Source organism: Mya arenaria, chromosome 5, assembly GCF_026914265.1.
Source record: "Mya arenaria isolate MELC-2E11 chromosome 5, ASM2691426v1".
Lineage (NCBI taxonomy): Eukaryota > Metazoa > Mollusca > Bivalvia > Myida > Myidae > Mya > Mya arenaria.
In genome coordinates this window covers 27,032,035-27,057,870 of record NC_069126.1, presented here as the reverse complement: position 1 = coordinate 27,057,870, position 25,836 = coordinate 27,032,035, and the positions used below count along the sequence as shown (strand labels likewise).

Sequence of the window (25,836 nt, the reverse complement as noted above, 5' to 3'; positions counted from 1 at the left end):
TAACCATGACGTTTGAAAGATAGGAATATATATATGAAAGAACGGTTACAACAAGCAGAGATATGCCATATTTGCCGAGAAAATACGAAAAAAGTGAGGATAAATTCAACACATTTATTTGTAAACATTGCCTCCTGAGCCACAATCTGTCCAAGAACTTTTTTATCTTTAAAGTTATGATACCAAACTAAGATGTCGATTGAAGAATATGTTTTTCGCCACACACTGGACGCATTTATTTTTAAAAATTAAAAGAAAATGTCTTCTCCCAGAATCGGTATTTTTCATTCCAAATACGCCATTTTGTTTGCCATGAAACATTTTTCTCACTTAATGTTTGCATGAAACGAAATTACGTACTCACCCTTTTTTATTCATTTCTATTTTAAATTTAGATCTTCAGAGTTTTTTAAAAAAAAATCCAGAAAATATGTTGAAGATTTTGTGAGTTGTAAATACAGAAGTTATTGAACAAATATTTGGTATTAAGTAGACATGTGCATGCTTTTCTATTTATGTCAACATTCTGATTTGATTTATAGAGCTAAATGCATAAACAAACTCTTCAAACAATTTACACCACTATTCATCTATGATGGCATATAAAGAGTTATTAACTCAGCTAAAAAAGTGATGATATTTCATGATGGCGACGTGCTTTATGATACAAACTACTTTGTTTCTTACTAAACTGAAAATATTCATTGTTCATCAGTCGTATTGATGCTGGTGCACATTTCTTGAAAAAAATAATAATTTCAAAATGTTCAATTGCACTTCAATTGTTTGACTCATTTGTAGGTTCGATTCTTAACTATGCGAGTTCTGTCTGGGGTAATCAAAATCGAAAAATAAAGAAAGGATCCACCTAAGGCCAAAAAAAAATAAATTGTTCGTTTAGGGTAACCTTCCCAAAATTTCTAGGTAGGGTAGGTAGGGATTTTTTTTTATTTTATCATTATTATTTTTTCAAAATCTGTCGTAAGTTCAGAGTGTTTTCTTGCACATGGCGGTCTTTCCTACATTACTGTCATTGCCTGACTTTGTCTTATCATATAAACAATAATTCTGATTAAAATCTGCATTTATCCGCCCTTCGTAACTCTCTATTCGCTAACGAATATTTTTTTTTGCTCAGAAACGGAAAAAAATAGTTAGTGTCGGCGCATTTTTATAGGTAGGGTCGGGTTACCAGAAACGGACATATTTTTTTTAGGCCTAACATTTTGCAAATCGTTACTAGGAGTTAAGCAAAGTACATGTACAGCGGCTGTTTACGGAGAATTAGGGCGTTATCCAATATATATTAACAGATACGTGCTAATTATTAAATATTGGTTCAAAGTACAACAGTCTAATAATATTTTATTAAATTTGTTATACCGTAAATCAGTTGATTTAAGCGAGGAAGGCCTCACAACTTGGGCATCTAATGTTAAATGTTTACTTGAGGAGAATGAATTTTAAGATGTCTGGATTAATCCGGGGAATTATAATGTCAAACGTTTAATCGATAATTTTCTACAAAAGTGGCGTGCTGATATTGCCAACAGTGCGAAACTTAATATTCTATACTTGCATCTGCACAGTAAGTTTGGTATGGCTGAATATCTTAATTTATTATATAACAATACTAATAGAAAATACCTAACTCAATTACGTATATCAGCGCACAGGTTACGTATTGAAACTAGTAGGTACGGACAAAACAGACTACCAAGAAATGAAAGATTATGTTTATTATGTCATATACAGGAAATTGAGGATGAATTTCATTTTGTTATAAGATGATATTGTTTCGATGACCTCCGTTCAATTTTTATTAAAAAGTATGTTTATGTAAAACCCAGCATGTTTAAATTTACTCAACTAGTTAGTAGTAATAACAAAACAACTATTGTAAATTTATGTAACATTTTGGTACAGGCAAATAATAGAAGAAACCTATTAATCAATGCTATTGTTTAAGTCGTAATCGTATAATTACTTTTGTAACCACTAACCATCTGCATTTCCATAATGTATCTAAATAACTAGATAAACAGCTTCTTAAATCTATTATTATTCACAATATTGTTATACATGAACACTATCCATATTTCTTGAGCTATTCTTGAATTGTTATTGATATTGGCTGCCTTGTAACGATGATCACACGCATGAATATGTTGTTTAATTGTATATATTTGATTGACGAGATGCTTTGTTGCATAAGTCGAAATAAACTTCTGTTCTGTTCTGTTCTGTTCTGTATTATAACTAGACCATTAATGAAACACATACATAACATGTACACAATTAAAATTACCCCGGCACAGGAAACCAGAGTCCTTGACGCAAATGTTATCTAAGGACCATTTTGAAATTAACATGACGCGACCTGTTAGTCAAACTGGCCGGATAATACCCGACTGACCAATCAGCGTCCAGATTAGGCGGGGCTTATCAGTTGCCCGTTGCTATCCGCCATGACCTCTGACAATCTGCACTTATCAACAGTTGTGTAAATACTCTGTTTTCTATATATTAAACACAAAATATGTTTTTTATAACTGAGAGATAGTAAAGACAAGGAAATCCATAATGCTGACATTTTCCCTTCTTACTGCTTAAATTATTCAAATTATGCATTTTTTTTGGAATTTGTTTGATAACAAAGTGACCTTTCGGTAGACAATTTCAACCCTCCAAATTCTTAATGTGACAGTACATAATATACGTATCTTTTTCGTAAGTCTTAAAACAAGAAATATAATTATGTGTATTAGTGCATAATATTGAAGACAATTCTTGCGATTTATTTTGATTTTGATTTTTTTTCTCTTTCTTGTGCGTAAAGTTTTAAATCCGAAGTATATACATTTGCTTTTAAGTTTGTTTGGACAAACTGTAAGTTGAGTTACATTTGTTTATTAAATTTAGATAGAAGATCAAATATCATATATATAAAGGTCACAAAACGTAATAATAGATAAAACAAAATCATCTTCAATCGTAAATGACGAAAACCAATGTATAAACCTATGCATTTATAATGACTATAATCACTTCTAACTCCTACATGTATGTTCCTTGTAGGAACAGTTTCGCATTTCATTTAATACGGATATTAATTCATTAAGAGAAACATTACGGTAGTTATATCAATAATAATAATTCACTAAAATTGTATAAAAGGTGATTTTTAATGGAGAAAGGAAGAAAAACAGCAAAATCTATTTGATCTAAACAAACGTCAACAATAAATTGACTTTTGTAAAGTAAATAAATACATGTTTTGTTTTCATAAATTTGAGGTTTACAATAGAGACTGCCTTTCTACTGAAACAAAATTCCGATGTCATGCCATGCTCATGACTTGTGGATGCCATCTTGATGTCATATTGAGGCAACTTGAAAACGTACATCATACACGTATTTTACCTTATTAAAGTTCAAACGAAATGGACTGAAAAATATATGTGAGTATATTACTTTAAAACCTGGAATAAAAACATTTTCACGGATTGATACAAATACACTCAGTTTTCTGTTTAACGTGTTTAAGTCTATGTTCATCCCAATGTAGAACATGCATATTATTTATACATGATGTGTCTTTCTACTAGAAATATTCAGTCTTGCTTTTGTCAATTTAGACCTCAAAGCAAAATGCATCCATTTTAAAAGTGTATTTATTAGTTTTCAGAACATGCTTCAACCTATCTTTAAAACACTAATTCCTCCAATGTCCCCAACAAGGAGAAATGAGGTTTTTTCGTTGAACCACACTGACTTTGGTCTCCACAAACCCTCAGAACCCCTGGCCACCGTGGCCAGCTTCTGTTTGGCCTCCCTGTCAACCTGTATCACAGTGTTAGACTCAAGCCCACATACAAACACATGACCACTGGGGCTGACACATAATCCGGTTGGTGCTCGTAGTTCAGGATCTTCCAATGTAGACAGCACTTGACCATTTTTATTAAGTATAAGCAATTTATGTGCATAGTTATTTGTTACATAAATTCTCTCCCCATCAGGACTAACAGCGCACCTGTAAACTGTCAAGTCACCAGACATGTCTTCATATACCTTATCTACAACTTCTCCATCCATATTGTGCCTGTAGAGGGCAGTGGTGGAGCCAACATACAACTGGCCTTTGTGGTGGGCAATTGAGAAGCAGTCATGGTCGATGGTGAACTTCCTCACCTCTTGTAGCCCACCTCTGGACACTTTGATGAAGTGGACTTCATGTCCAGCAGCTACAGCTACTTCTTCGCCTATGGTATGACACAATTGTTGTGGATAATCAGGAAGATCATTGTGAGCAATGACCTGGTATTGGCTGTTCAGAAGCTTCACTCTCTTGTTGGAAGAGTCTGCAATGACAATGTCTCCATTGGGCAATTCATAAATACCGTCAATATGACATGCCAACTCACTTCTGTCTTTTTTTACAGAAACATGTTTTAAACTACGCCAGTTGTACACCTGAAATATGTCAGTGTGTCCTAAATTGTCCAGGCATTTGAGGAAAGTTTCAATTTTGGTTTTAGGATTAAATAACAATTTTTGTTTTGGTCTTGCTTCTATCTCGTGTATCACACTTTGACATTTGGTAAGCTGATCCTGGCACCTTCTGTACGCAATGTAAGAAGTGGTCACCTTGTGTTTGACTGAAATCAATTGATATTTTTCCATCATGATCTTCAGTTTGTCATGCATATTGGCACAACTTTCAATGTCATCTTTGACACACATTTCCAAATCATTCATCATGCTATCTAACTGTTTAACTGTTTGCTTTTCAAGCTGGTCTAAAATAGTGTTAATCTCTTTTCGAAAAGCCTTGATTACAGCAATAATATGTTTGTACGAATACTTTAGAGAGGCATGATCCTTCCTTCTAGCATTCTTGAGCTCGTCTAGCCTGCTCCTCATCTTTTCCATTGCTGCTGACAACTGCTTTAAGTCAGCAGTTTTCAGGAAGCTTTTAGCTAGGTTAGGCAGGTAACTTATACTGATACACTGCCTGAAAGATTAATTCAAATTTGTTCACATTTCTAACAGATCTATTCGTTTCAAGTTTAACACGATTCAAGTATAACTCATACTTAATGAAATGTGTTGAAAACTTTTGCCAAAAAAATAATAAGACAAGATATTCTGAAATTAAAATACATTGGGATTGATAAAAATGTTCATTTTCAACATTTAAACTCTTTGTTAAATGAAAACAAACAAATATGGCACTGAAACAACAACAAATATTTTTCATAATCACCTGTGGTTTAGTGCCACACAGACACTACAGCAAAGTTCCTGATGGTCATTACAGTGTACCTCCAACTTGTTGCCGTGTTGGTCACAACTGCGTATGGGGAACCCTTCCCACATCTGAATGTCTTCGCGTTCAAACACGGTATGTTTGCTATGATATTCATTATGTAGCTTCACACACTTGTCACACAAATAGTCTTCACACTCTGGGCAGTAGTGCTGGGCTTCAGTGGTTAAGTCATGTTCTTCACACTTGGAACAACTGTAGTCAAAAACCTGTTCGGATGCTTTGTTTAGAGATAGTGTCGCCATTTTCAATTTAATTGTTACGTTAAAGAATGATCAAATGTATTCAAACATGGATCTCAAAGCTGGTAACAGCCTGAATATGCTGTCGTCGGTTGATTCGTTCACTGATAACAATGATTTGATCGATATGAACGTGCATTTAATGTTTTATAGCGGTGCGATTTCGAATGCATACAGAAGCTAGTGCCTTCACGAAATATTCATTGCCTTATTATTAAACATGGTACTTTCACAATTTATACAATGATATAAAGCTGAAGATACTGCCTTTGATTTTATATAAGATATGCTCAAATAAATTTGCATTTTAAACAGCAAAATGCCGTTACCTGAAAATAGGCAATATTTGACCCCTCGTGAAGGTTTAAATGTATATTGGTCCTTTTGACCCCAAAATATACTTTCGTTTTGTATAATCATTGTTGCATTCTTAATCTTAATGTATCTAAGGGACACAATTCTTTATATACTACAGCATATTTCTCTATTGTAGTTATTCATACTGAATACTATGTTTCATATATAGCTATGCCTGTAGTATTGTATTTCACTTGATGCTTGGGTATGAATGAATAAACATGTAACTCCATTTGAGATCTTATGAATCTAACCCATTCCACAGGTTGTTGTAAGAACTAAACCAACAACGCAACATGGTGTCAGAAGTGGGATGAACTGATTCATATGGATTAAATTTAAATTAAATGGAATAATTAAATTGTAATTGTGAAGCTCATTCTAACAAAATGGCAAGCTTTAACAATATGCAAGGACAAACACCCAAAATGGACTGGGACAGCAGAGATTTGTCACAGTCATTCAAGTCGTTCAAGTCACATTCCGACTTTATGTTTGAGGGTCCTCTAAAGGAACAATCACAAGAAGTGAAGTGTAATTACCTAATGCTGTGGGTTGGAGAAAAAGGTCGTTCCATTTTTAGCACTTGGAGACCAACAGACGATCAACAAAAAGATCTTACATACTTCTACAACCAGTTCGAGAACTATTGTAAACCAAAATCAAACCGTATAATCTTTGGGAATTATGACATTGTTTCCTTTCAACAAAAAATCGTCAATGACTGTTAGTTCGTCTCTGAAATTCCAATATTGTAAAATACTATTTGGACAGTTCTGTCTCTTATCAGGCCAACCTGTTAATATTGTGTTTCAGAGTCTGCATCTCTTGATCAGTCTGAATTTTGCTTTTGATCAGGGTCATTTTCTGATCACTCATAGCAATGTTTTCCATGACAGAATGTACATGAACATCTATGTCTTTACATACATCAATCTGTTCATCTTGCAAATAGTTGCGACTTAGTGTATCAGCTACTGGAATGTCCTTTCCAGGTACATGAACAATTTCATAATCGTATTTCTGTAATTGCAAAATCATCTTTTGCAATCTTGGCGGAGCAACATGCAAACTTTTGCGTGTTATACTCACAAGTGGCTTGTGATCACTTTGGACTACAACATGTCGTCCATATGTCATTTGATGAAACTTGGTCATGCCATACAATACAGCATAGAGCTCTTTTGTAATCTGGGCATAGTTTCTTTCTGCAGACGTCAATGCTTTCGAAGCAAAGAAAACTGGTTTGTCGTTTTGAAGCAAAACACAACCAAGTCCATTTTGTGATGCGTCTACTTGCAGCACAACTTCAATATTTGGATCAAAGTACGAGAGTACCTGTCCTGGGTTTTGAGTTATTACCCTTTTTATTTTGTTCAAGGCAATTTCATGTTCCGGGTCCCACCGGAAAATACTGTCTTTCTTCAGCAACTGTCATAACAGACTAGTCATTTCTGCAAGATTGGGTGCAAATCGTTGCAGATAATTCACCATTCCTAATATAGTCTCTAGCTCAGACTTTGACTTAGGAGACGGCATTTCCCAGAGATTTGAGACATATGATGCTGGACAAAGTTCATGATTCACACTTAGGCATAGAGAAATGTACTCAGCGTGCAAGAAGTGTAATGTTTTGGCCCAATATGACCAAAGACATAAAGAACAAAGTACTCAATTGTCCCATATGTCTTGAACACAGAAACTCCAATGTAAAGGAACCAATGATTCCTAATCAGATTCCCAGCAGGCCATGGGAAGTTGTGGCTACTGATATTTTCCACTGGAATGACAGTAACTACATTGTTGTAGTTGATCTGTATAGCAGATATTTTGAATGCGGGTTACTCAGAAATATGAGAACTGACACGGTTATTCACAAATTGAAGGGCTATTTTGCTACACATGGAATACCCTCAAAAGTCATTAGTGACAATGCAGGACAATATTGTAGTCAGGAATTTGACAAATTTGCTAGAGAATGGGATTTTGAACATGTTACGTCATCGCCGTTACACTCACAAGGCAACGGTGTTGCTGAAAGATGTATTCAAACAATCAAAAAGATTTTCACAAAATCTCTACAAGATAACAAAGACCCGTATCTTGCAGTTCTCGAATACAGAAATGCACCGCTTTCATGTGGCAAATCACCAGTACAATTACTAATGAGTAGGGAGACTAGGTCTATTTTGCCAGTAACACGTAAACACCTTGAGCCGAAAGTTCAAAATAGGCAAGAAATCAAAAGCAAAATGTCAAAATCAAAAATCAAATCAAAGACATGGTTTGATAAATCTGCCAAGCCACTCACACAATTGTCACAAGGAGAAACAATTAGAATCAAACAAGGTAAACGCTGGAAACAGGCAATTGTTAGGAAACAAGTGCATGACAGATCATACATTGTTGAAACTAATGATGGTGGTGTCTATAGACGAAACAGAAATCATTTGTTAAAGACAAATGAAAAACCATTTCAAATCATAGATACACATCCATGCAATGGCAACGACATTCGTCTAACTGATCAATCACAAAATGACAGTGACAGAAACATACAAAATCAATCAGAGCGAAACTTTTCTCATGATAACACTCAGTCGCAACAACAACAACCATCAGCACCAACTGATGTTGCTGGTAATACTGATCAAAACTCTAACATGTACGTCACTAGATCAGGAAGACAGGTCAAAGTACCTCAAAGGTTGGATCTTTGAACTGATTTATGATGTGTTTTGTGTTATGTTGTATATATATTTGTGATACTTCAATATATTTCAAATGTAAAACATTTCTTCAATATTCTGTGCTGTGAAGGAAATTCATAATCGCCTATATTCTGTAACCGTGTGAAAGTGATATTTGTGGACAATATTTCTACAATGTTAATTGGATATATCAACAGCTATCTGCGGTATGAAAACAATACACTTTCAGATGACATTTCTGGGAGGATTCAAGTGTCCTTATCTGAACTGTTAACATTTAGTTAGAAGATATTCTCATTAATTTCCAGATACACTCTGCTGGAACAATTAATCTGTCAAGAAGATTTTCTGCTCAGCTGAAAATAATGATAACGCTAGGGTGTTGACCAAATTACTTTAGATTAAATGTGTTCTTCATAAATTTACTAATTCTTTTTAAAAGAAGAGAGATGTTGCATTCTTAATCTTAATGTATCTAAGGGACACAATTCTTTATATACTACAGCATATTTCTCTATTGTAGTTATTCATACCGAATACTATGTTTCATATATAGCTATGCCTGTAGTATTGTATTTCACTTGATGCTTGGGTATGAATGAATAAACATGTAACTCCATTTGAGATCTTATGAATCTAACCCATTCCACAGGTTGTTGTAAGAACTAAACCAACAACGCAACAATCATCATATTGGGATCCGGATTGTTTTCAAGTAACCCTCCATTCGGAACTCCTCGGCCATTTTTTTCAAAAACAACCTCGGATGTATGCCGGTACATCTGTTGAAGTAGTCCGTATTTTTTTGAATAAAAGTATTAATTAAATGTAGTGTTTAAGAGTTGTATTCATTGCTCTCAGTTTAAATTGATTGCCAGTGAAGTGTATTATTGCAAACATAATTACGATTCCCAAGAGTTAAGTCATAAATTTTAACTACTAAATAAGATTACTACACGATCTATTTGCAGCGGACTTAAACGTACCACTTTTTAAGTATGTAAACCGTCCATATACATCCGAGGTTGTTTTTGAAAAAATGGCCGAGGAGCTCCGAATGGTAACCCTCATCTTGTCAACGATAAGGCTAAAAGTACCCGAGCTGAGAAACCTTGGGTAATGGAAAACACTGAGTATTGTGAGCAAGGGCTTTAATTGTTAATTGATAATGGCTAAGTATCATAGATATAAAACAGCACGCAGCAGCTCCATAAATATTTAAGCATATATGTGTACATAATTTTCATTGGCAAATCTGAAATGAAATGAATGTTCATCTGCATAAGCCCTGATGCCATAATTTCTATGAAATATTCCAAACCAATTAAAAAAGATAGTTAAAAAAGAATCATATACAGGAAGTGACATCAATCATGTACATGACGTGACAATTGTTAACTATTAATACGAAAGACAAATAACCATAAATATATTATAATTGATAATTGGTAAAAAAATCCTAATGGTGATATTTCATGCAAGAAATTCTAAATTCATTCTAAATAACCTACCAGATACCTTCGATATTGACGTATATGTTTATCTGTATCGCCGATGCCCCTTGTGGCAACCCAACCACGCATTGAGAAAAACTCCATAGAGACGAGCCCATGACCCTTGCAGAAACTCTTCTCTCCTTGCTAGATGAGGAAGAAATATTGTATAGTTAAAGATAAAAGAAGTCGATAATCAGTGTTGCCATATGTTTTGGAAATAACGCATTAACAGTTAACTCTGAATTTGATCACTGATGATCAATCATTTAGATATTTGTTTTCTATATTAACAGTTCAGCTGCCAGTGCAAATGTCAGATCAAGTAATATTACTTCTTCTTATGTGTACTGACACCAAGTTTGTTAAGCAGTTGAATAGGTCAAATTTACGTTTTCTTTCTACTATCTCCTTCGCCAAACAAAAGCAAAGGTTTGACAATGTATCAAGTTGTTATCGTCAAAAAAGGCAATTAAGAATGCAAATCTACAACAACCTACCACTGAAAGTTTTCTAAAATATTCTAGAAATGTTTTTTTGCCTCTTACATAAAAGGTCAAATGTATCGCACACACCCTTACCCCCACACCATGACAACTAGGTTACAAACGATTTACAGAGTCAAATCATTACCAATTTCTCTAGGTTCAGACTCACAGTGGGCCACTAGGTTTTAAGCATATACCAACAATAAGTTAGCTTATTAGAGTGTGCTGATTTCACTGCTTTTGATTGAAGAATGTTCTCGGTGAGTGAATTGAAAACATACTTTGAAGTCTTACATTTTTGTGCCGTTGGACATCATCGTTTCACTTGTGGCTATATTGCTGTCAGTGGAGTGAATTACTCCAACTTATTTAAAGGTATCTCTTTAAAAACTGGTACATACTGGAGAACTTAACATATTTTCATAGATCTTTGATCTTGACCAGTTTTTCTTTGAAGTGTGTGCTATTGACCACCCTTTTTACACGTTGTCTATATCTAAGTGTGTGGAGCAAAATATCGCTAGTTTTAGAGGTATTATTTTGATATCTGGTAAGCAATACCTGGTAAACATTTTATCTATCAGACACGACCTGCTTATCAGAGAGTTACGTGCCTTTTAATATGATCTATGTTATACTTTGTGGAGGGAACTATTTCCATTGTTTTAAAGTGTTTATGCGGATACCTGTACACATTATCGCCATGATGTGTAGTTGTGCATGTCTTATTTCTTTATGCCATTAAGTAGAGCCCCACTCGCCTACGAGTTATAGTTTGCATTCACCTTGTAGCAAATACGAGTTGCTTACATTGAAATAAAGCTTTTTTTCTACCTGCAACAATCAAACTCACCCTGTGTCAAGGTGGCATGCAGGGTTAATCATCATACCTGTGATAGCCTAAGTCTCAGCCATGGATTGCTTCTCAAACTAGTTTAGATGTACAATAAACAGTACCTGGTATAATATGTTTTTCTTTATTATGAATTGAATAATCACAATACATCGTTATAAATTTAATTATGTAGATAATTTACCAGCCAACAAAATACAAATAAGTTATATGAATTACTATTTGTATAAAAATAAATAAAAATGAAGCACATACATGAATCATGATATACCATAATTAATAATGTTTAATACATGCTTTCCGGTTGTTTATAGAGATATATTGATATTTCACTGTTTTAATCACTAAAACTATCATTTTGTTATTTTTCACTGGTTTGAAGTTTTAGCCCGATCACGGTTCCAAAGCAAACATCATTTCGCACAGGGCTGGGATATTATTCAACGATTCCGAAATTACATTACGTGCGCATACACATTGGCGTTTTTTTTTCTTTCTAAAAAATGTAAATGTTTGACGTTTAATTCAAATTAAATGCATATAATAAAAAGAAAAATATGTTTGTTTCAGTGTAAGTTAAAAATATATTTCACCTCGTGAAAATAAAAAGTGAATACTTAACTCGTGGCTACGCCACTCATGAAATATAATTTCGGTGCCCACTCGGTGAAATATATTATAATATATTATTATATATGATAATGTATAACCCTCGCTTGGAGATCTGTTGTGGGCAGATGCACTTCAACACATATGATGATGATGTTGATTTTAATATAAACTCCCTATTCAACACCTATATGTATATCACTACTGGTTCCCATTGGGGAGTGCCACATAGTAGAATCTGCAGTTAGTAGAGAAATAAATGTTCATGTTCATTAAGAAATGTTACGAGTTATGCAAAAAGAAATTGAGCTGATGCCACTTATTATCGGCTAATATTTTACACAGAAACAGAAGTATGTTGTTAACATTTCTTTACAAAATTATGCTGTTGCAAACCTTTTTTAACAATAAATACACAGCAGCTGCACAATATTTTACTTAATTTTAACCATGTTGAATAATTATAAAATGAAGTGTAAGTATAAGGATTAACTGCATTTCTTGAGTTATCGGGTATAAAGCTTCATGGAACTTGTTTGTGTACACCCCTGTGTTCATACAGAATGAACACACAAACAATGTGACCAATGTACATCAACGAAATTAATAGTGTACTTTTGTAAATGACTTAATGGAAAAGTAGAAATGTACATATAATCAAATAACAAGCAATTGCAGTCTCAATGCATTATCACAGTAAGCCCATAACAGCAATGAATAGTAAAATGAAATACATTAAACCTTATTAGAATTATAAATAGTCTTCGAAAAAAAAAGTTTAATAAAGAAAGTATTAACGAAGCACCGAGCTGCCTCAAATTATAAAACTGTTAAATATATGAGTATGCACACATACTTTCGACAAACATATAAAGGCAATTAATTGTATAACAAGGGAAACTTCCAGAAGGAAGACAATTATATTTTAATATTAGGTCATTGCATTGATAAAATTTCCAATAAGTTGATTGTTCTATTACAATTTAAGTAATTGATATATTGGAATTGTAAAAATTATTTGACTAATGAACATATTAAAGAGTAAGCGATATTTTGTGTGTTTGTTTTGTTTGTCTTAAATTTGAATATAGAAATGACACATTCATTTATACATTGTACAATAAAAGGAAATGAAAAAAAATCTCATTTATTACCATTATAATATTGTTCGATATTCTCATACTCAGCCATAGTTATTTCCAAGAATCATGCTCGCTTTATCGCTCAATCATCCAATTATGTCCTTATATATGCAGCATTCCATTGTGAATAACACTAAGTGTGACCTTGACCTTGGAAGTAGGGACACGGGTCTTGCACGTGACACGTCGTCTTGGTATGTCGAACACATGTGGCAAGATATTTTAAAATATGTCCATACAAGGGAAAGTTACAACCCGGACACGACAACATTTACTCTATGTCCTTATATGCGGCATTCCATTGTGAACAAACCCCTAAGTGTGACCTTGACCTTGGAAGTAGGGACACGGGTCTTGCACGTGACACGTCGTCTTGGTATGTCGAACACATGTGGCAAGTTATTTTAAAATATGTCCATACAAGGGAAAGTTACAACCCGGACACGAGAACCTTTACTCTATGTCCTTTTATGCAGCATTCCATTGTGAATAAAAACTAAGTGTGACCTTGACCTTAGAGGTAGGGACACGGGTCTTGCACACGACACGTCGTCTTGGTATGTTGAACACATGTGGCAAGTTAATTTAAAATATGTCCATACAAGAGAGCCCGGACACGATTTATTGAGCCGGACGAACGGACGGACTGACAGATGAACGGTGCGATTTTAATATGCCCACCTTCAGGGGCATAAATATGACTTTAAGATCATGTAACAAGAGCTGTCACAGAGACAGCGCGCTCGACTATTCCGCCGCTTTTCAGTGTAAGGATTGAAAAGTTTTGGCGAACATGCATGGATCACTGTTAGATTAGATTTTAATGCAATACATGATGTGCTGAGATATTAACATAAATTTGGTAACATGCACAATTTTAACCAGAATTTTTAAGTCTAATAATAAAGGGCCATTACTTTCAAAATACAGTTATATAACTTGGTTATTCAATTAGGCTGGGTGGTTGAATACCATTGTATAAAGTCTCACAGGTTCGGATCATGATGGTGAACAAGTGTGCAAAGTTTCAAAGCCATATATCGATGGACTTTGAAAATATTTGAGGTGGTACACAAACTCTTACAAAAACTTTAACATAAGTGGTTACGCCGACGCCGACGCTCAGGTGACTAGGATAGCTCTCCCTATTCTTCGAATAGTCGAGCTAAAAAGGAAATGTTGAAAAGGACTAAGTTTGACTTCCAACAAGTGCAATATCAGATTGCATTCAAACTACATATCAGTACTGCAGGTATCAAAGGCGTTATCTGTTATCAGCATGTCGAGATAAAATGTATTTGTATGATCTAGAATATTACCCCGACCATAGAGCTAGTATTTATCTTCATGCAAAATGGCAAACACTATACGTGTCAAAAAACAACCCTAAGAAACTAGAACTCTGCTTATCAGATGTGCCCCATGAAATTTAACCTACTGATCGCAAAATCAAAAGGATCATATATTGACCACAGCAAATGTTCATACCAAGTTTGACGAACACCTTTAGAGTCCTTACTCCTAACACCAACATACGTATCATACCATTAAAACGATTATAAAATTGACCCAGTTTTTATTTGGGTACATTTATCATCATGTTCTCTATGTATGTATATATCTTGTTTTGCTTGCCAGGTGCATGTTATGAACTTGTGTGTCCTTGAATAAATAACACTATCCATAAAGAATAAAAGTTTGAAGACAACACAAAGTCGATCAAATTGGAAAAGGCTGTTAATTATCTAGTAATGGTCACCATGACCTTAGACTTAATGCATAAAAACATAAATACTATGACCAATGTGCATATCAAGTTTGAAGACTCTACACAGATTCATTTAAACTATTAGTTGGAAATGAAAACATGACAACAATGTCGCTGCCAAACAAAGTAATCATATGTATCAGCAATGCTTAGTTGTCCGGTTAGCACAGGGGTTGGCGCACTCGCTTCTTACCAAGGCGACCTGGGTTCGATTCCCGGCCTGGGCGCAAATGAGTTTGGTTTGTTGTCATCAAGCTGGACAAGTGGGTTTCCTCCAGTTTCCCACACAATACAAGACCACACTCTCACTTACAATCCGGCCAACGAGAGTGGTAAATATAATGTTTTAATAACTTGTTTCGCAATCGTTGTAAAATATACAATTTTAAACTTAGCTTAGTAACACTCAAGACACGCTTAAAGAGTACAGTATATTTTTCTTTGGCTTCTAATTTTGATCACCATTTTGGGAAACAATAATTGACTTATATATGACATAACCATATATCTATCTCCTTCTAACAAAAATTCAGGACAGGCTTAGGCGAGGCTATTTATGAAAAAATCATTTAATGACTTGTCTTGAAATTACAGCTTTCAACCATTCTTGAAGCTTCTGGAAAAAATAGAGCTTATTTTGGGGCTTTTCTGAACTAATTTTAGGGATAGAACTAGGACTTTTAGGACTCCATTCTAATAAAATAAGGAACCATTTACCTATCCAAGAACATTCTAGTTGAGTTTATGCTTATTTTACTCTGACAGGAAATGGGAATATATGAATTTTCAAAGAATTTTTTTTTTTCACTTTTTCTGACTTTTTAGTAAAGCTTAAATAAATATCATTTTTGAAGAACTTAAGAGCTGTTGGAAAGCCTGCGATTTACCACTTAAAGCAATTATTGAATGACAGCATGTATTTCTTCAACACACAGTCTTTCCGGAGATAGGAACACACAGATAATACAACTTTAATGTAACAGTAACATGAAAAAGGGCATGTTCTCAAGGCGGAATTAATCATAATATTTCATGAAAATTATAATAATGTATTGAACATATTTAATCTTATTTCATTTCTTTCAAACAACATAAAGATCTTTCAACTATTCCAATTTCATTGAAAATAGACTGCAATTATAGAATTTTATATATACAACCTTAAATAAATCCATTCTTACAGAATGTTATTATAAGTCTTCTGATTAAAAGATCAATGTCAATCTAAATGTAGAAAATGTCTTATATATATATATATATATATATATATATATATATATATATATATATATATATATATATATATATATGATTTTTCTTTACACTTGGAACACACAGTTATGCTTTGCCCAGAATATCTCAGTCTATCAGTTTGTTGACTGCAATGCAAACTGCATAAATTTTAAGCATATTTTGTTATCTACATATGCATCAGCATAACTTTACAGCAATACCACTGTGATGATGCCCCAACAAGGACGCTGGAGGTTTGTTCACTGAAGGACACTGACCCAGGACAATGCAAGCCATCAGCCCTCTTGGCCACTGTGGCCAGCTTATGTCTGCCATTCCTGTCCACCTGTAACACAGTGTGAGACCCCATCCCACACACAAACACATAACCACTGAGGTTGACACATACTCCATAGGGATCCTTTAGTTCTGGGTCTTCTAATGTAGATAATACCTGACCACTCTTATCAAGTGTAAGCAATCTTTGTGCAGAGAGACTTGTTACATAAATTCTTTCCCCATCAGGACTAACAGCACAGGTGTTAACATTCTGTTGTTCATATATCATATCAACAAGTTCTCCATACACAGTGTACTGGTAGAGGTTGTTGCCATAGATTACATACAACTGGCCCTGGTGGTGGGCAATTGAGTTGCACCTCTGGTCTATGGTGAACTTTCTCACTTTCTTTTGCTTCCCTTTGGTCACTTTTAGAAAGTGGATTTCCGACTTTTTGGTAAAAACTCCCTCTATAAAGACTGCTACACATACTTCATTGCCAACGGTATGACACAAGCAATCTATACAACCAGGAAGATAACAGCGATCAATGACCTTGTATTGGCTGTTCAGAAGCACCACGCTCTTACTTAGAGAGTCTGTAAAGACTATGTCTCCATTGGGCATCTCACATATACCTGTAAAAAAGCTGTCATCCATAAACCTTAATACATAAACCTCCTTTACAGAAATACAGCTGTACACATTTGTACAAACTGTGTTTCCTAAATTGTCCAAGCCTTTAAGGAAAGTGTCAATCTTTCTCTTTGGGAAAAACAATACTCTTGGTTTTGGTCTTGCTTCTATCTCATATATCACACCTTCACCTTTTGTCAGCTGACCCTGGCATCTTTTGTACCCAATGTAGGAATTGGTCTCCTTGTGTTTGTCTGACATCAATTGGACTTTTTTCATCATGGTTTTTATTTGGTCATGCATCTGGGCACATTTTTCAACATCATCTTTTACACCCTTTTCCAAATCCTTTATCATGCTATTCAACTCTTCAACTGCCTTCTTCTCAAGCTGGTCTAAGATGTTGTTTATCTCTTTGCGGAAAGACTTTATTTCAGCCCAAAACGCTTTGTGCAGGTCATTCAGTGAGGCTTGATCTTTCGTCCTGACATTCTTGAGTTCATCTAGCCTGCGGCTCATCTTGTCCACTGCTGCTGGCAGCTGGGTGAACTCTTTTGTTTTCAAAAAGCCTCTGGCCATGTCAGGCAGGTGACTGATGCTGCTACACTGCCTGAAAGATTAGTTTTATAACTATCTGTATGTTCACATTCATGACTGGTCTACCCATTTAACACCATTAATAATTAGTGGGAAAATTTGGCCAAAATTAAATAAATACAAGCTATGCTTATATCAAAACCAACAATCAGATTGATTAAATGTTGCTTTTCAAAAAATTAAATCCCGTTGTAAAATGGCAACAAACACATAAACACAGTGAAAAAACTATAAATATTTTTCATCACCTGTGGTTGAGTGCCACACAAACATGGCAGCAAAGTTCCTGATGGTCATCACAGTGGACCTCCAACTCTTTGCCATGTTGGTCACATCTGTCTATCGAAAACACCGCCCATTTCTGAATGTCACTTCGCCCATACACCATATGTTTGCTATGATATTCATTATGTTGCTTCACACACTTGTCACACAGATAGTGTTCACACTCTGGACAGAAGTGCTGGGCCTCGATGTTTAAGTCATGTTCCTCACACTTTGAACAACTGTAGACATAAACCTGGTCAGATGCTATATACTCTGATGCTATTGCCATTTTGCGTGTAAATGTTACATTGAAAGAAATTCAAATGATATCAAATAGCCTTACATATGAAGCACATGACCATCATGTGACACAAGCATATGATCATCATATGATATACAATTTATCTTCAGCTCACCAGAGATACTGATTATTCAGCAAACGTTATCAGACATGTACACAGATGCTGCAGCTAAATTGCATTCAATAAACAAGGGCACACATAAATTTATATGCACTCGGATGAACCATAATTAGAGTATGAACTAAAGAAATAAATATGTCACCTAATTTGAGCACCCAGTTTTTTTTTAACAGAAAAAATTAAACAACAAATTATCAATATTGATAAAATTATTAAACTGGAACCTGGGGCTAAACATAGAATCAATTTGGTATGGCCAAAACAATGATTTATCACTCGGCAGTATCATCTGCCATTCATCCAGGATTCCAAGTAAGAGATGTAACTCAGGGGCGTAACCTTTTGAATTATGGCCCTCCATCAGAACCAAAATTAATTTGGTAAAAAGTGTTGGCTGGGGGTATGGGGGTTGGGGAGGGGGTGGGGGTGGGTGCAAGGGTAAAACATCATGCATTTTTGACCTTTTTTATTACTTTATTCTGCTTGATTGAAATGGGAAGTAAACATGGATGAGTTTAGTGGAGGTCGCATGCCACGTGCGCCATCCCCTCCCCCTGTATCCACTAGTGATACCTGATATGAACATACAAAGATAATAGCCCATTCTGACACAGTTGCATGAGGGACAAATCTTATATTTGTCAACAAGCCCTTACACACTACCATAAGAATGGTCCCCCTTGAACTGCAGAAACAGTTTAAAACACTTTATACACTGTGATAAACATTCTCAAAAGCAAGTTAATTGAGACGGGCTACCAGCAAACTACATTGTAATCAGGATATTCCATAACATAAAAAGATCTTAGTTCTTCACTAAAATTATTTGCATTCTAACTAAATGTGCATCTCTTAAACCCCTAAAATAATTTTTTGTTAGTAAAGTCATCATAATGTGATCTCCCCAAAACAAATAAGTAACCCAAATTTCATCAACATTGAGCGTTAGAGAACCCCAAGAATGAGATATCCTATGAATAATCCTGATTCCATGTATTATGGAATATAACTTGATTGTAAATGGCACAGTAAAAAAACAGCCGGAAACATCTTAGCAAAACTGTGAACTCAATTTTCATTGGCTGAACAGAATTAATGTTCAACTAAATGAGGTCTGATGTCATGGTAACTATGGAATATTCCATACTATTACATAGCAACATATCAGGATCGACAATTTACAGACAAATACTTTAAAATCAAGAAATGTTTTGTATGACCCCAAAACTTGAAGTATAATTATTTCTGTTTACTCAACTTCAAAACAAACAATGATTGTTATGTCAGAAATGACACTGATTAATGTGACATTGAGTATAATCTATGTATGAGTTTGTGGAGGCATCTTCTTCCAAAAGTTTTCCAAAAGATTTTCACTCTGATACATGTGCATAAAAATTATGTAAGTCAAGACCTACCCCCCCCTTGTTTGCATCCACCTAGTGACAATTAAGATTATTTATACAGATAAGACATCGGTTTATGACACTCGATCTCAGATTTTATACTGGCGATTTTATATCGTTCAAATTGATTTACTTTACACACTTACATTAGCAAACACCGAACAACTAGCAGATGCTCAATGAAACAAAAAAGTTATATAATAGTCTCTACTAATTCAATTTTCATTGGCGCTTCTGTGCAAAATATAGCATTTTATAACAAAAATAACCGTGTTCCAAGGTGAAATGCGGGGATATTCATCCCTCCTGTGATAGCTCTGGTTTCAACCTTAAAAAAAATAAGTAAAGAAAAACAGATGATATAAATTGTGTACTTTTTATTATGCATAAGTAATATAAATTGCATATACACTTAATTATGTAAATAATTTACAAATTAATCAAATAAATCATACTTCTACATTTAAGCCTCCACAATACAAATATTATATGAATAATTATGGTATAAAATAAAATAATGCAACAATGAAACACTAACATTAATTATGACATACCAGAACAAATATTGTATATACCCTAGTTGGAGAATGTATTAAGACATGTGTAATCATTTAGAAGTTTAGATTCCCTTCAACACATTACTTTATAGATTCAGATTTAGTGTGAATGGTTGGAAAGCCGAATAGCATGTTAAATCTTGAACTAAATTAAATTGGTTTTCTATAGCAAAATTTCAATTCCCATTCAGACATGATTTTTTTTTATACCTTAACATGAATTAGCAATGGTGTATAAGTAAAACAATTTCGACAACTATTGGTACATGCATTACTATCATACGCTATGGCAATATCAGAGCAGGTGAAAAGTATATTAATATCTATCGCTGCTACCTATGGTTAAGTCAATTTTAAGAATAGCCATATCAGCAAGAGTCCACATTGTACACCTATGGTTAAATCTACATTTAACATGTACAAATCATAATTCCATTCCTTTGTTAAAATGTATCACAATGAATTTTGTTCTTCAACTCATCTGATGCTTTTTCAGTCGAACAAGGGGCATAACTCCACAGTAATGTAAAACAGAGTTATGGGCCTAGCTGAACACTTGTGTATTGATGCATGCTGACACAGATGATGCAAAAGGCGGTGATAATGTCAGCAAATCAATGACAATACTTTTTCGGTACAAACAGATGAGCTCGTCGATGAAATCAATGTTATATAAGCTGTTGTGCTAAATAAACGGTAACAGCATGTCCTTCTTATATGCCTGTTCCAAAAAACAAATTTCCCCCAAAATCTTCATCATCAACATATTTGAAAAAGAACTAACAAAAACGCCAATGAAACTTTTAAGGATAGACTTTACGGTATGGTATGTCAAGTAGGAATCACCAGCGTAGAACAGCTTACCTTTATGTGATGTCAAGTAGGAATCACCAGTGTAGAACAGCTTACCTTTATGTGATGTCAAGTAGGAATCACCAGTGTAGAACAGCTTACCTTCATGTGATGTCAAGTAGGAATCACCAGTGTAGAACAGCTTACCTTTATGTGATGTCAAGTAGGAATCACCAGCATAGAACAGCTTACCTTTATGTGATGTCAAGTAGGAATCACCAGCATAAAACAGCTTACCTTTATGTGATGTCAAGTTGGAATCACCAGTGTAGAACAGCTTACCTTTACGTGATGTCAAGTAGAAATTACCAGCGTAGAACAGCTTACCTTCATGTTTTTTTTATACCTTAACATGAATTAGCAATGGTGTATAAGTAAAACAATTTCGACAACTATTGGTACATGCATTACTATCATAGGCTATGGCAATATCAGAGCAGGTGAAAAGTATATTAATATCTATCGCTGCTACCTATGGTTAAGTCAATTTTAAGAATAGCCATATCAGCAAGAGTCCACATTGTACACCTATGGTTAAATCTACATTTAACATGTACAAATCATAATTCCATTCCTTTGTTAAAATGTATCACAATGAATTTTGTTCTTCAACTCATCTGATGCTTTTTCAGTCAAACAAGGGGCATAACTCCACAGTAATGTAAAACAGAGTTATGGGCCTAGCTTAACACTTGTGTATTGTCTTTGGCAACATGTGTGGTAGGTTTTATTTGAATATGTTCGACAGGTTTTAAGTTATGGCCAAGGTGAAAGTTGATGCATGCTGACACAGATGATGCAAAAGGCGGTGACAATGTCAGCAAATCAATGACAATACTTTTTCGGTACAAACAGATGAGCTCGTCAATGAAATCAATGTTATACAAACTGTAGTGCTTAACAGATAACAGCAAGTCCTTCAAATATGCCGTTCCAAAAACAAAATTTCCCCCAAAATCTTCATCATCAACATATTTGAAAAAGAACTAACAAAAACGCCAATGAAACTTTTAAGGATAGACTTTACACTCAAACCTTTTTTCCACATTTCTAGCAATAAAATAATAGCTGTATGGTTTTGGAATGACTTAAAGTGAAGTACAACATTCATAACAAGAACTTTCAGCATCAATGTATTATCACAGTAAGCTATGAATTAGTAAAATGAAAATATTGCATTAAAAGTAATTAGAAACAAAAATAGTCTGAATCTTTTAAATCATGTAAGTTTAATCCAGAATAACAAAAACATAAACATAGAACAGATTGCCTCAACTTCAACAGTTGTCAAGGTAATGACTATAATTATGCTCAAACACATGTATACACACTATGGATAAGCAAATACATGTGTATATGGACTCTTCAGCTTCTTTTCATCACTTACCTTTGAAACACATTTAATGCAAATCATCTAACACTGAATATTTCAATTGTGTCATAAAACTTTTTAATAACAAGGGGAACTTAAAGAAAGAAGAAAAAATAGTTTAATATTTGGTCACTGCATGGGCAGGAATGCGAAATGTGACTTTAGGGCTATTCCATTTAAACATATAACCCCGGCCCCTGGGGGACTTTTAAGATATTCCACCCCTACAGAAGCACAGTCACCCTTTTAGGGTCCAAATTAGCAAGAAAAGACCTAAATACTATTTAAATAATTACCTCCCCCCCGTGGGTTAGATGTTTTAATGGAATAGCCCTTAGTACCCAATAGGTTGATTTTTCTATTTTGTAAGTTTTAATTATAATTTAAGAAATAATAGTGATAAATTAAGAATAGTGAAATAACTTGATTAATGAACAGGTAAACATGTAAACCATATATTGTATGTATATTTAATTGTTTGTTTTGAATTTTAAAATAGATATGATTCATTCAAGCATTCGAACATTGTACAATAATAGTTAAAAAAGTACAAAAGAATTCTCTGACATACACTGTGATATATATTTTGTTCGATTGTCTCATTGTTTCATAAATACATTCAAGAATCGTGCTCACAATCGTTTACAATCGCTGAATCATTCATGTGATATGTTACAATTTGCTAGCAAGCACATTTTTCACGTCAGCATGAGCGTTATAATCATGCTCCTCCGGTTCTCCAACCATCAGATTGCCGCAGCCAAAGATGTTCTGTGGGTCGATGTATTCCTTTATTGCTCTCATGGTACCCAGGCCAACATCCCCGATGGTCTTTTTGAGCCAGCGTTTTCGGAGTTTGCCGACTGAAAATGGTGATGTATACACATTTTTAAAGAATCAAGTCCACATAGTTAAAGAATAACTTTTGATATTTTAATGACTTTCTAAATTTTATAGTTCACCAACTATTGATTATTTTAACAGCAGCTGCAAGAAAACTTAATTATTGAAGCCGCCTAGTTAACAGACTTTTCCAGTTTAATTATATTGTTACATAATCTAGGACTTTAATGTCATTAGTAATTCTTATGAACATTTAAACAATCTTATAAGCAATCACTATTTGCACAACAAATTTAACCCATATCAAAGTAAACCTGAGCACCGTATGTCTTAGTTTTCACTGTAATCTTAATCTTTGATCTACTGTCATCAAAACATACATGCCAAAAAAAATAGTTCATTAGTAGCTGTTTAATTGCTTTTCAGAAAAAAATAGCTCTGACCTTTATGTCAGTAAAACCCATAAACTCGGACTGTTTTGGACAGACTGACAAACAGACTACTATATGCTGCCCTTTGAGGGGCATTAAAAGTATGACAGCCAGACTTTTGGGCCTTGCTGTATATGAGCATCTCTGATAACAATTGTTGTATTTAACTATCTTGAGCAGTTTTTGAGTTGTGGCCAATGTTTAAGTATTTGTACAACGACAAAGTCTTCTATGATATATTGGGTATGAGAATAATAAAAAAAAAATAAACGGACCAGCTAAGTATAATTTTCATTTCTGGGAAAATCAGAGGAGCTAAAAAAACTGCAACAATGACTGAGGCTGATAAAAATGACCTTACCAACTCTCCTCATATTTAAGAATTTGATGTCCAAGCTAATAAGTATTACCGGTATATTAATATTGTACAAGCACTTACCACCATGGTGATGAGAAATGCTCCCACCGTTGGCTAGGATTTCGTCTCTTGCACAGGACTGAAAATATTAACACAATCAGGATGATAACAGTACTGTGTTTGACCACAATCATACATGTATGGATTTATAAATCCAATTCATGTCTTTTTAAGTCATGATTTAGTACCACAAGAGCATACATTTGTAAAAGTTTTAAATCCACAGAAAAAATATGGTATTGCTTACGAAGGTTTAAGGGGGTTCTTTCATTATGTAAACATTTACAATGGTTAGTCCATCTCTATTCACATAAACACATGCAGTATGATACAGTGGATAAGTGGTCATAGACCAATACAACATTTGATTCAAAAGGGCAGTTACATAATTTATCTCATCTAAAAACTCAAAACTCAAGCTCAACATTTTTATCCACAAATTAACACAACTGAACATAAACAAGGAATACCACTTTGAAAAACAAGATTTGCATGTAAATGTGTCCTGCTAAGGTGTAAAATTGTCCCATTTGAGAAAAATAGTCTGTTAAGTCTTAACAGCATCAAGGGAAGTGGAACTAAGCCGCCATCCAAATATTCACTTTGGTAGGTGCGCCTTCTATCGCATGTTATACAGACACCACTGTAAATAATCAGGGTTTTCTTTTAACATACCCTTTATTTGGCAATGTAATTGAGATTATCGAGTGACTAATTGAATTATGTTTCCTCCAGTGTATGCTTTTTCAGCATCTTTTCAGTTTTTGCAAAGACACAAATTGGACCATTTTACCTTTTTACACTGATCATGTTACGTCACATTTGTGCTGATGTTGCAATTGCTGTGTATCCATAATGAATATTTTAATCACAAAATCTTAGCAAAACTCATAAAAAAAAACACAAATTCTTACTAACCTCTATATCTTCATACATTTGTACAGGATTCTGGATGCCCCGGTAATTGAACCCAAAGTAAAAGTACACACAAGCACCAGCATCATAGAGCTGTGTTACCCTGGAAAAAAATCCATGTAGTGGTAATAAGATGAAACACTGAAAAGTAAATATCAACATTATGCCATGTTATGGAATAGACTGTTAGATTCATGCACTAAACAAGTGTCAATCAAATTTATATATCAACATCCTGCAAATATATAACCTTTCAAACTAAAACAAATTGCAGTTTGTTTTTATACTTGTCAATAGGAAATTAATTTGGTTTCAATTCATATTTCAAGAAAGAAATGTATTGTTATTTAAAGCTTTACTATTAAAGATCCTTTTTTTAATTAAGTTGGAAGATTAAGATGGAAATTGGTTAAAATTTCATACTGAAAAGTATATCTATTCCATTCTTACATTCCCAGTGTAGAATCAGTTAAATGCATGAAATGTTAGTTGGGAATTTCTGGTGTGCAGATCAGAACTGTATTCCAATCACCTCCTGAATTACAAGTTTAGAACAGCTTACATGTGATCTTACTTTCATGTGATGTTATTTGGGAATCACCAGCGTAGAAC

General features: G+C 34.3%; 3 protein-coding genes across 3 annotated transcripts in view; all 3 read right to left on the bottom strand.

Moving 5' to 3' along the window:
- Positions 1 to 2,930: 2,930 nt before the first annotated feature.
- On the bottom strand, positions 2,931 to 5,659 carry LOC128235036 (uncharacterized). The gene is made up of 2 exons (XM_052949728.1): positions 5,270 to 5,659; positions 2,931 to 5,017 (listed from the first exon to the last, which is right to left on the bottom strand). Exons 1-2 carry the CDS (start codon positions 5,575 to 5,577, stop codon positions 3,697 to 3,699), a joined length of 1,629 nt encoding a protein of 542 aa, XP_052805688.1. The 5' UTR covers positions 5,578 to 5,659; the 3' UTR covers positions 2,931 to 3,696.
- Positions 5,660 to 16,325: 10,666 nt separating this feature from the next.
- LOC128235208 (uncharacterized) lies at positions 16,326 to 18,297 on the bottom strand. Its single transcript, XM_052949972.1, has 2 exons — positions 17,990 to 18,297; positions 16,326 to 17,754 (listed from the first exon to the last, which is right to left on the bottom strand). The coding sequence occupies exons 1-2, from the start codon at positions 18,295 to 18,297 to the stop codon at positions 16,416 to 16,418; spliced, it is 1,647 nt and encodes a 548-aa protein (XP_052805932.1). The 3' UTR covers positions 16,326 to 16,415.
- Positions 18,298 to 20,198: 1,901 nt separating this feature from the next.
- Positions 20,199 to 25,836, bottom strand: part of LOC128234714 (alkyldihydroxyacetonephosphate synthase, peroxisomal-like) — a 28,138-nt gene continuing 22,500 nt past the window's right edge. The window contains exons 16-18 of the mRNA XM_052949138.1: positions 25,228 to 25,327; positions 24,331 to 24,388; positions 20,199 to 23,480 (exon numbers count right to left, since the gene is read on the bottom strand). Coding sequence (XP_052805098.1) covers positions 23,290 to 23,480; positions 24,331 to 24,388; positions 25,228 to 25,327 — 349 coding nt within the window. The 3' untranslated portion in view covers positions 20,199 to 23,289. The remainder of the gene's footprint in view (positions 23,481 to 24,330; positions 24,389 to 25,227; positions 25,328 to 25,836) is intronic.

Coding starts and splice junctions, on each gene's coding strand:
- LOC128235036 (XM_052949728.1), bottom strand. CDS start 5,577: ATGGCGACACTATCTCTAAACAAAGCATCCGAACAGGTTTTTGACTAC. Junction 5,018..5,269: donor TGTGTGGCACTAAACCACAG/GTGATTATGAAA, acceptor TTAATCTTTCAG/GCAGTGTATCAGTATAAGTT.
- LOC128235208 (XM_052949972.1), bottom strand. CDS start 18,297: ATGGCAATAGCATCAGAGTATATAGCATCTGACCAGGTTTATGTCTAC. Junction 17,755..17,989: donor TGTGTGGCACTCAACCACAG/GTGATGAAAAAT, acceptor CTAATCTTTCAG/GCAGTGTAGCAGCATCAGTC.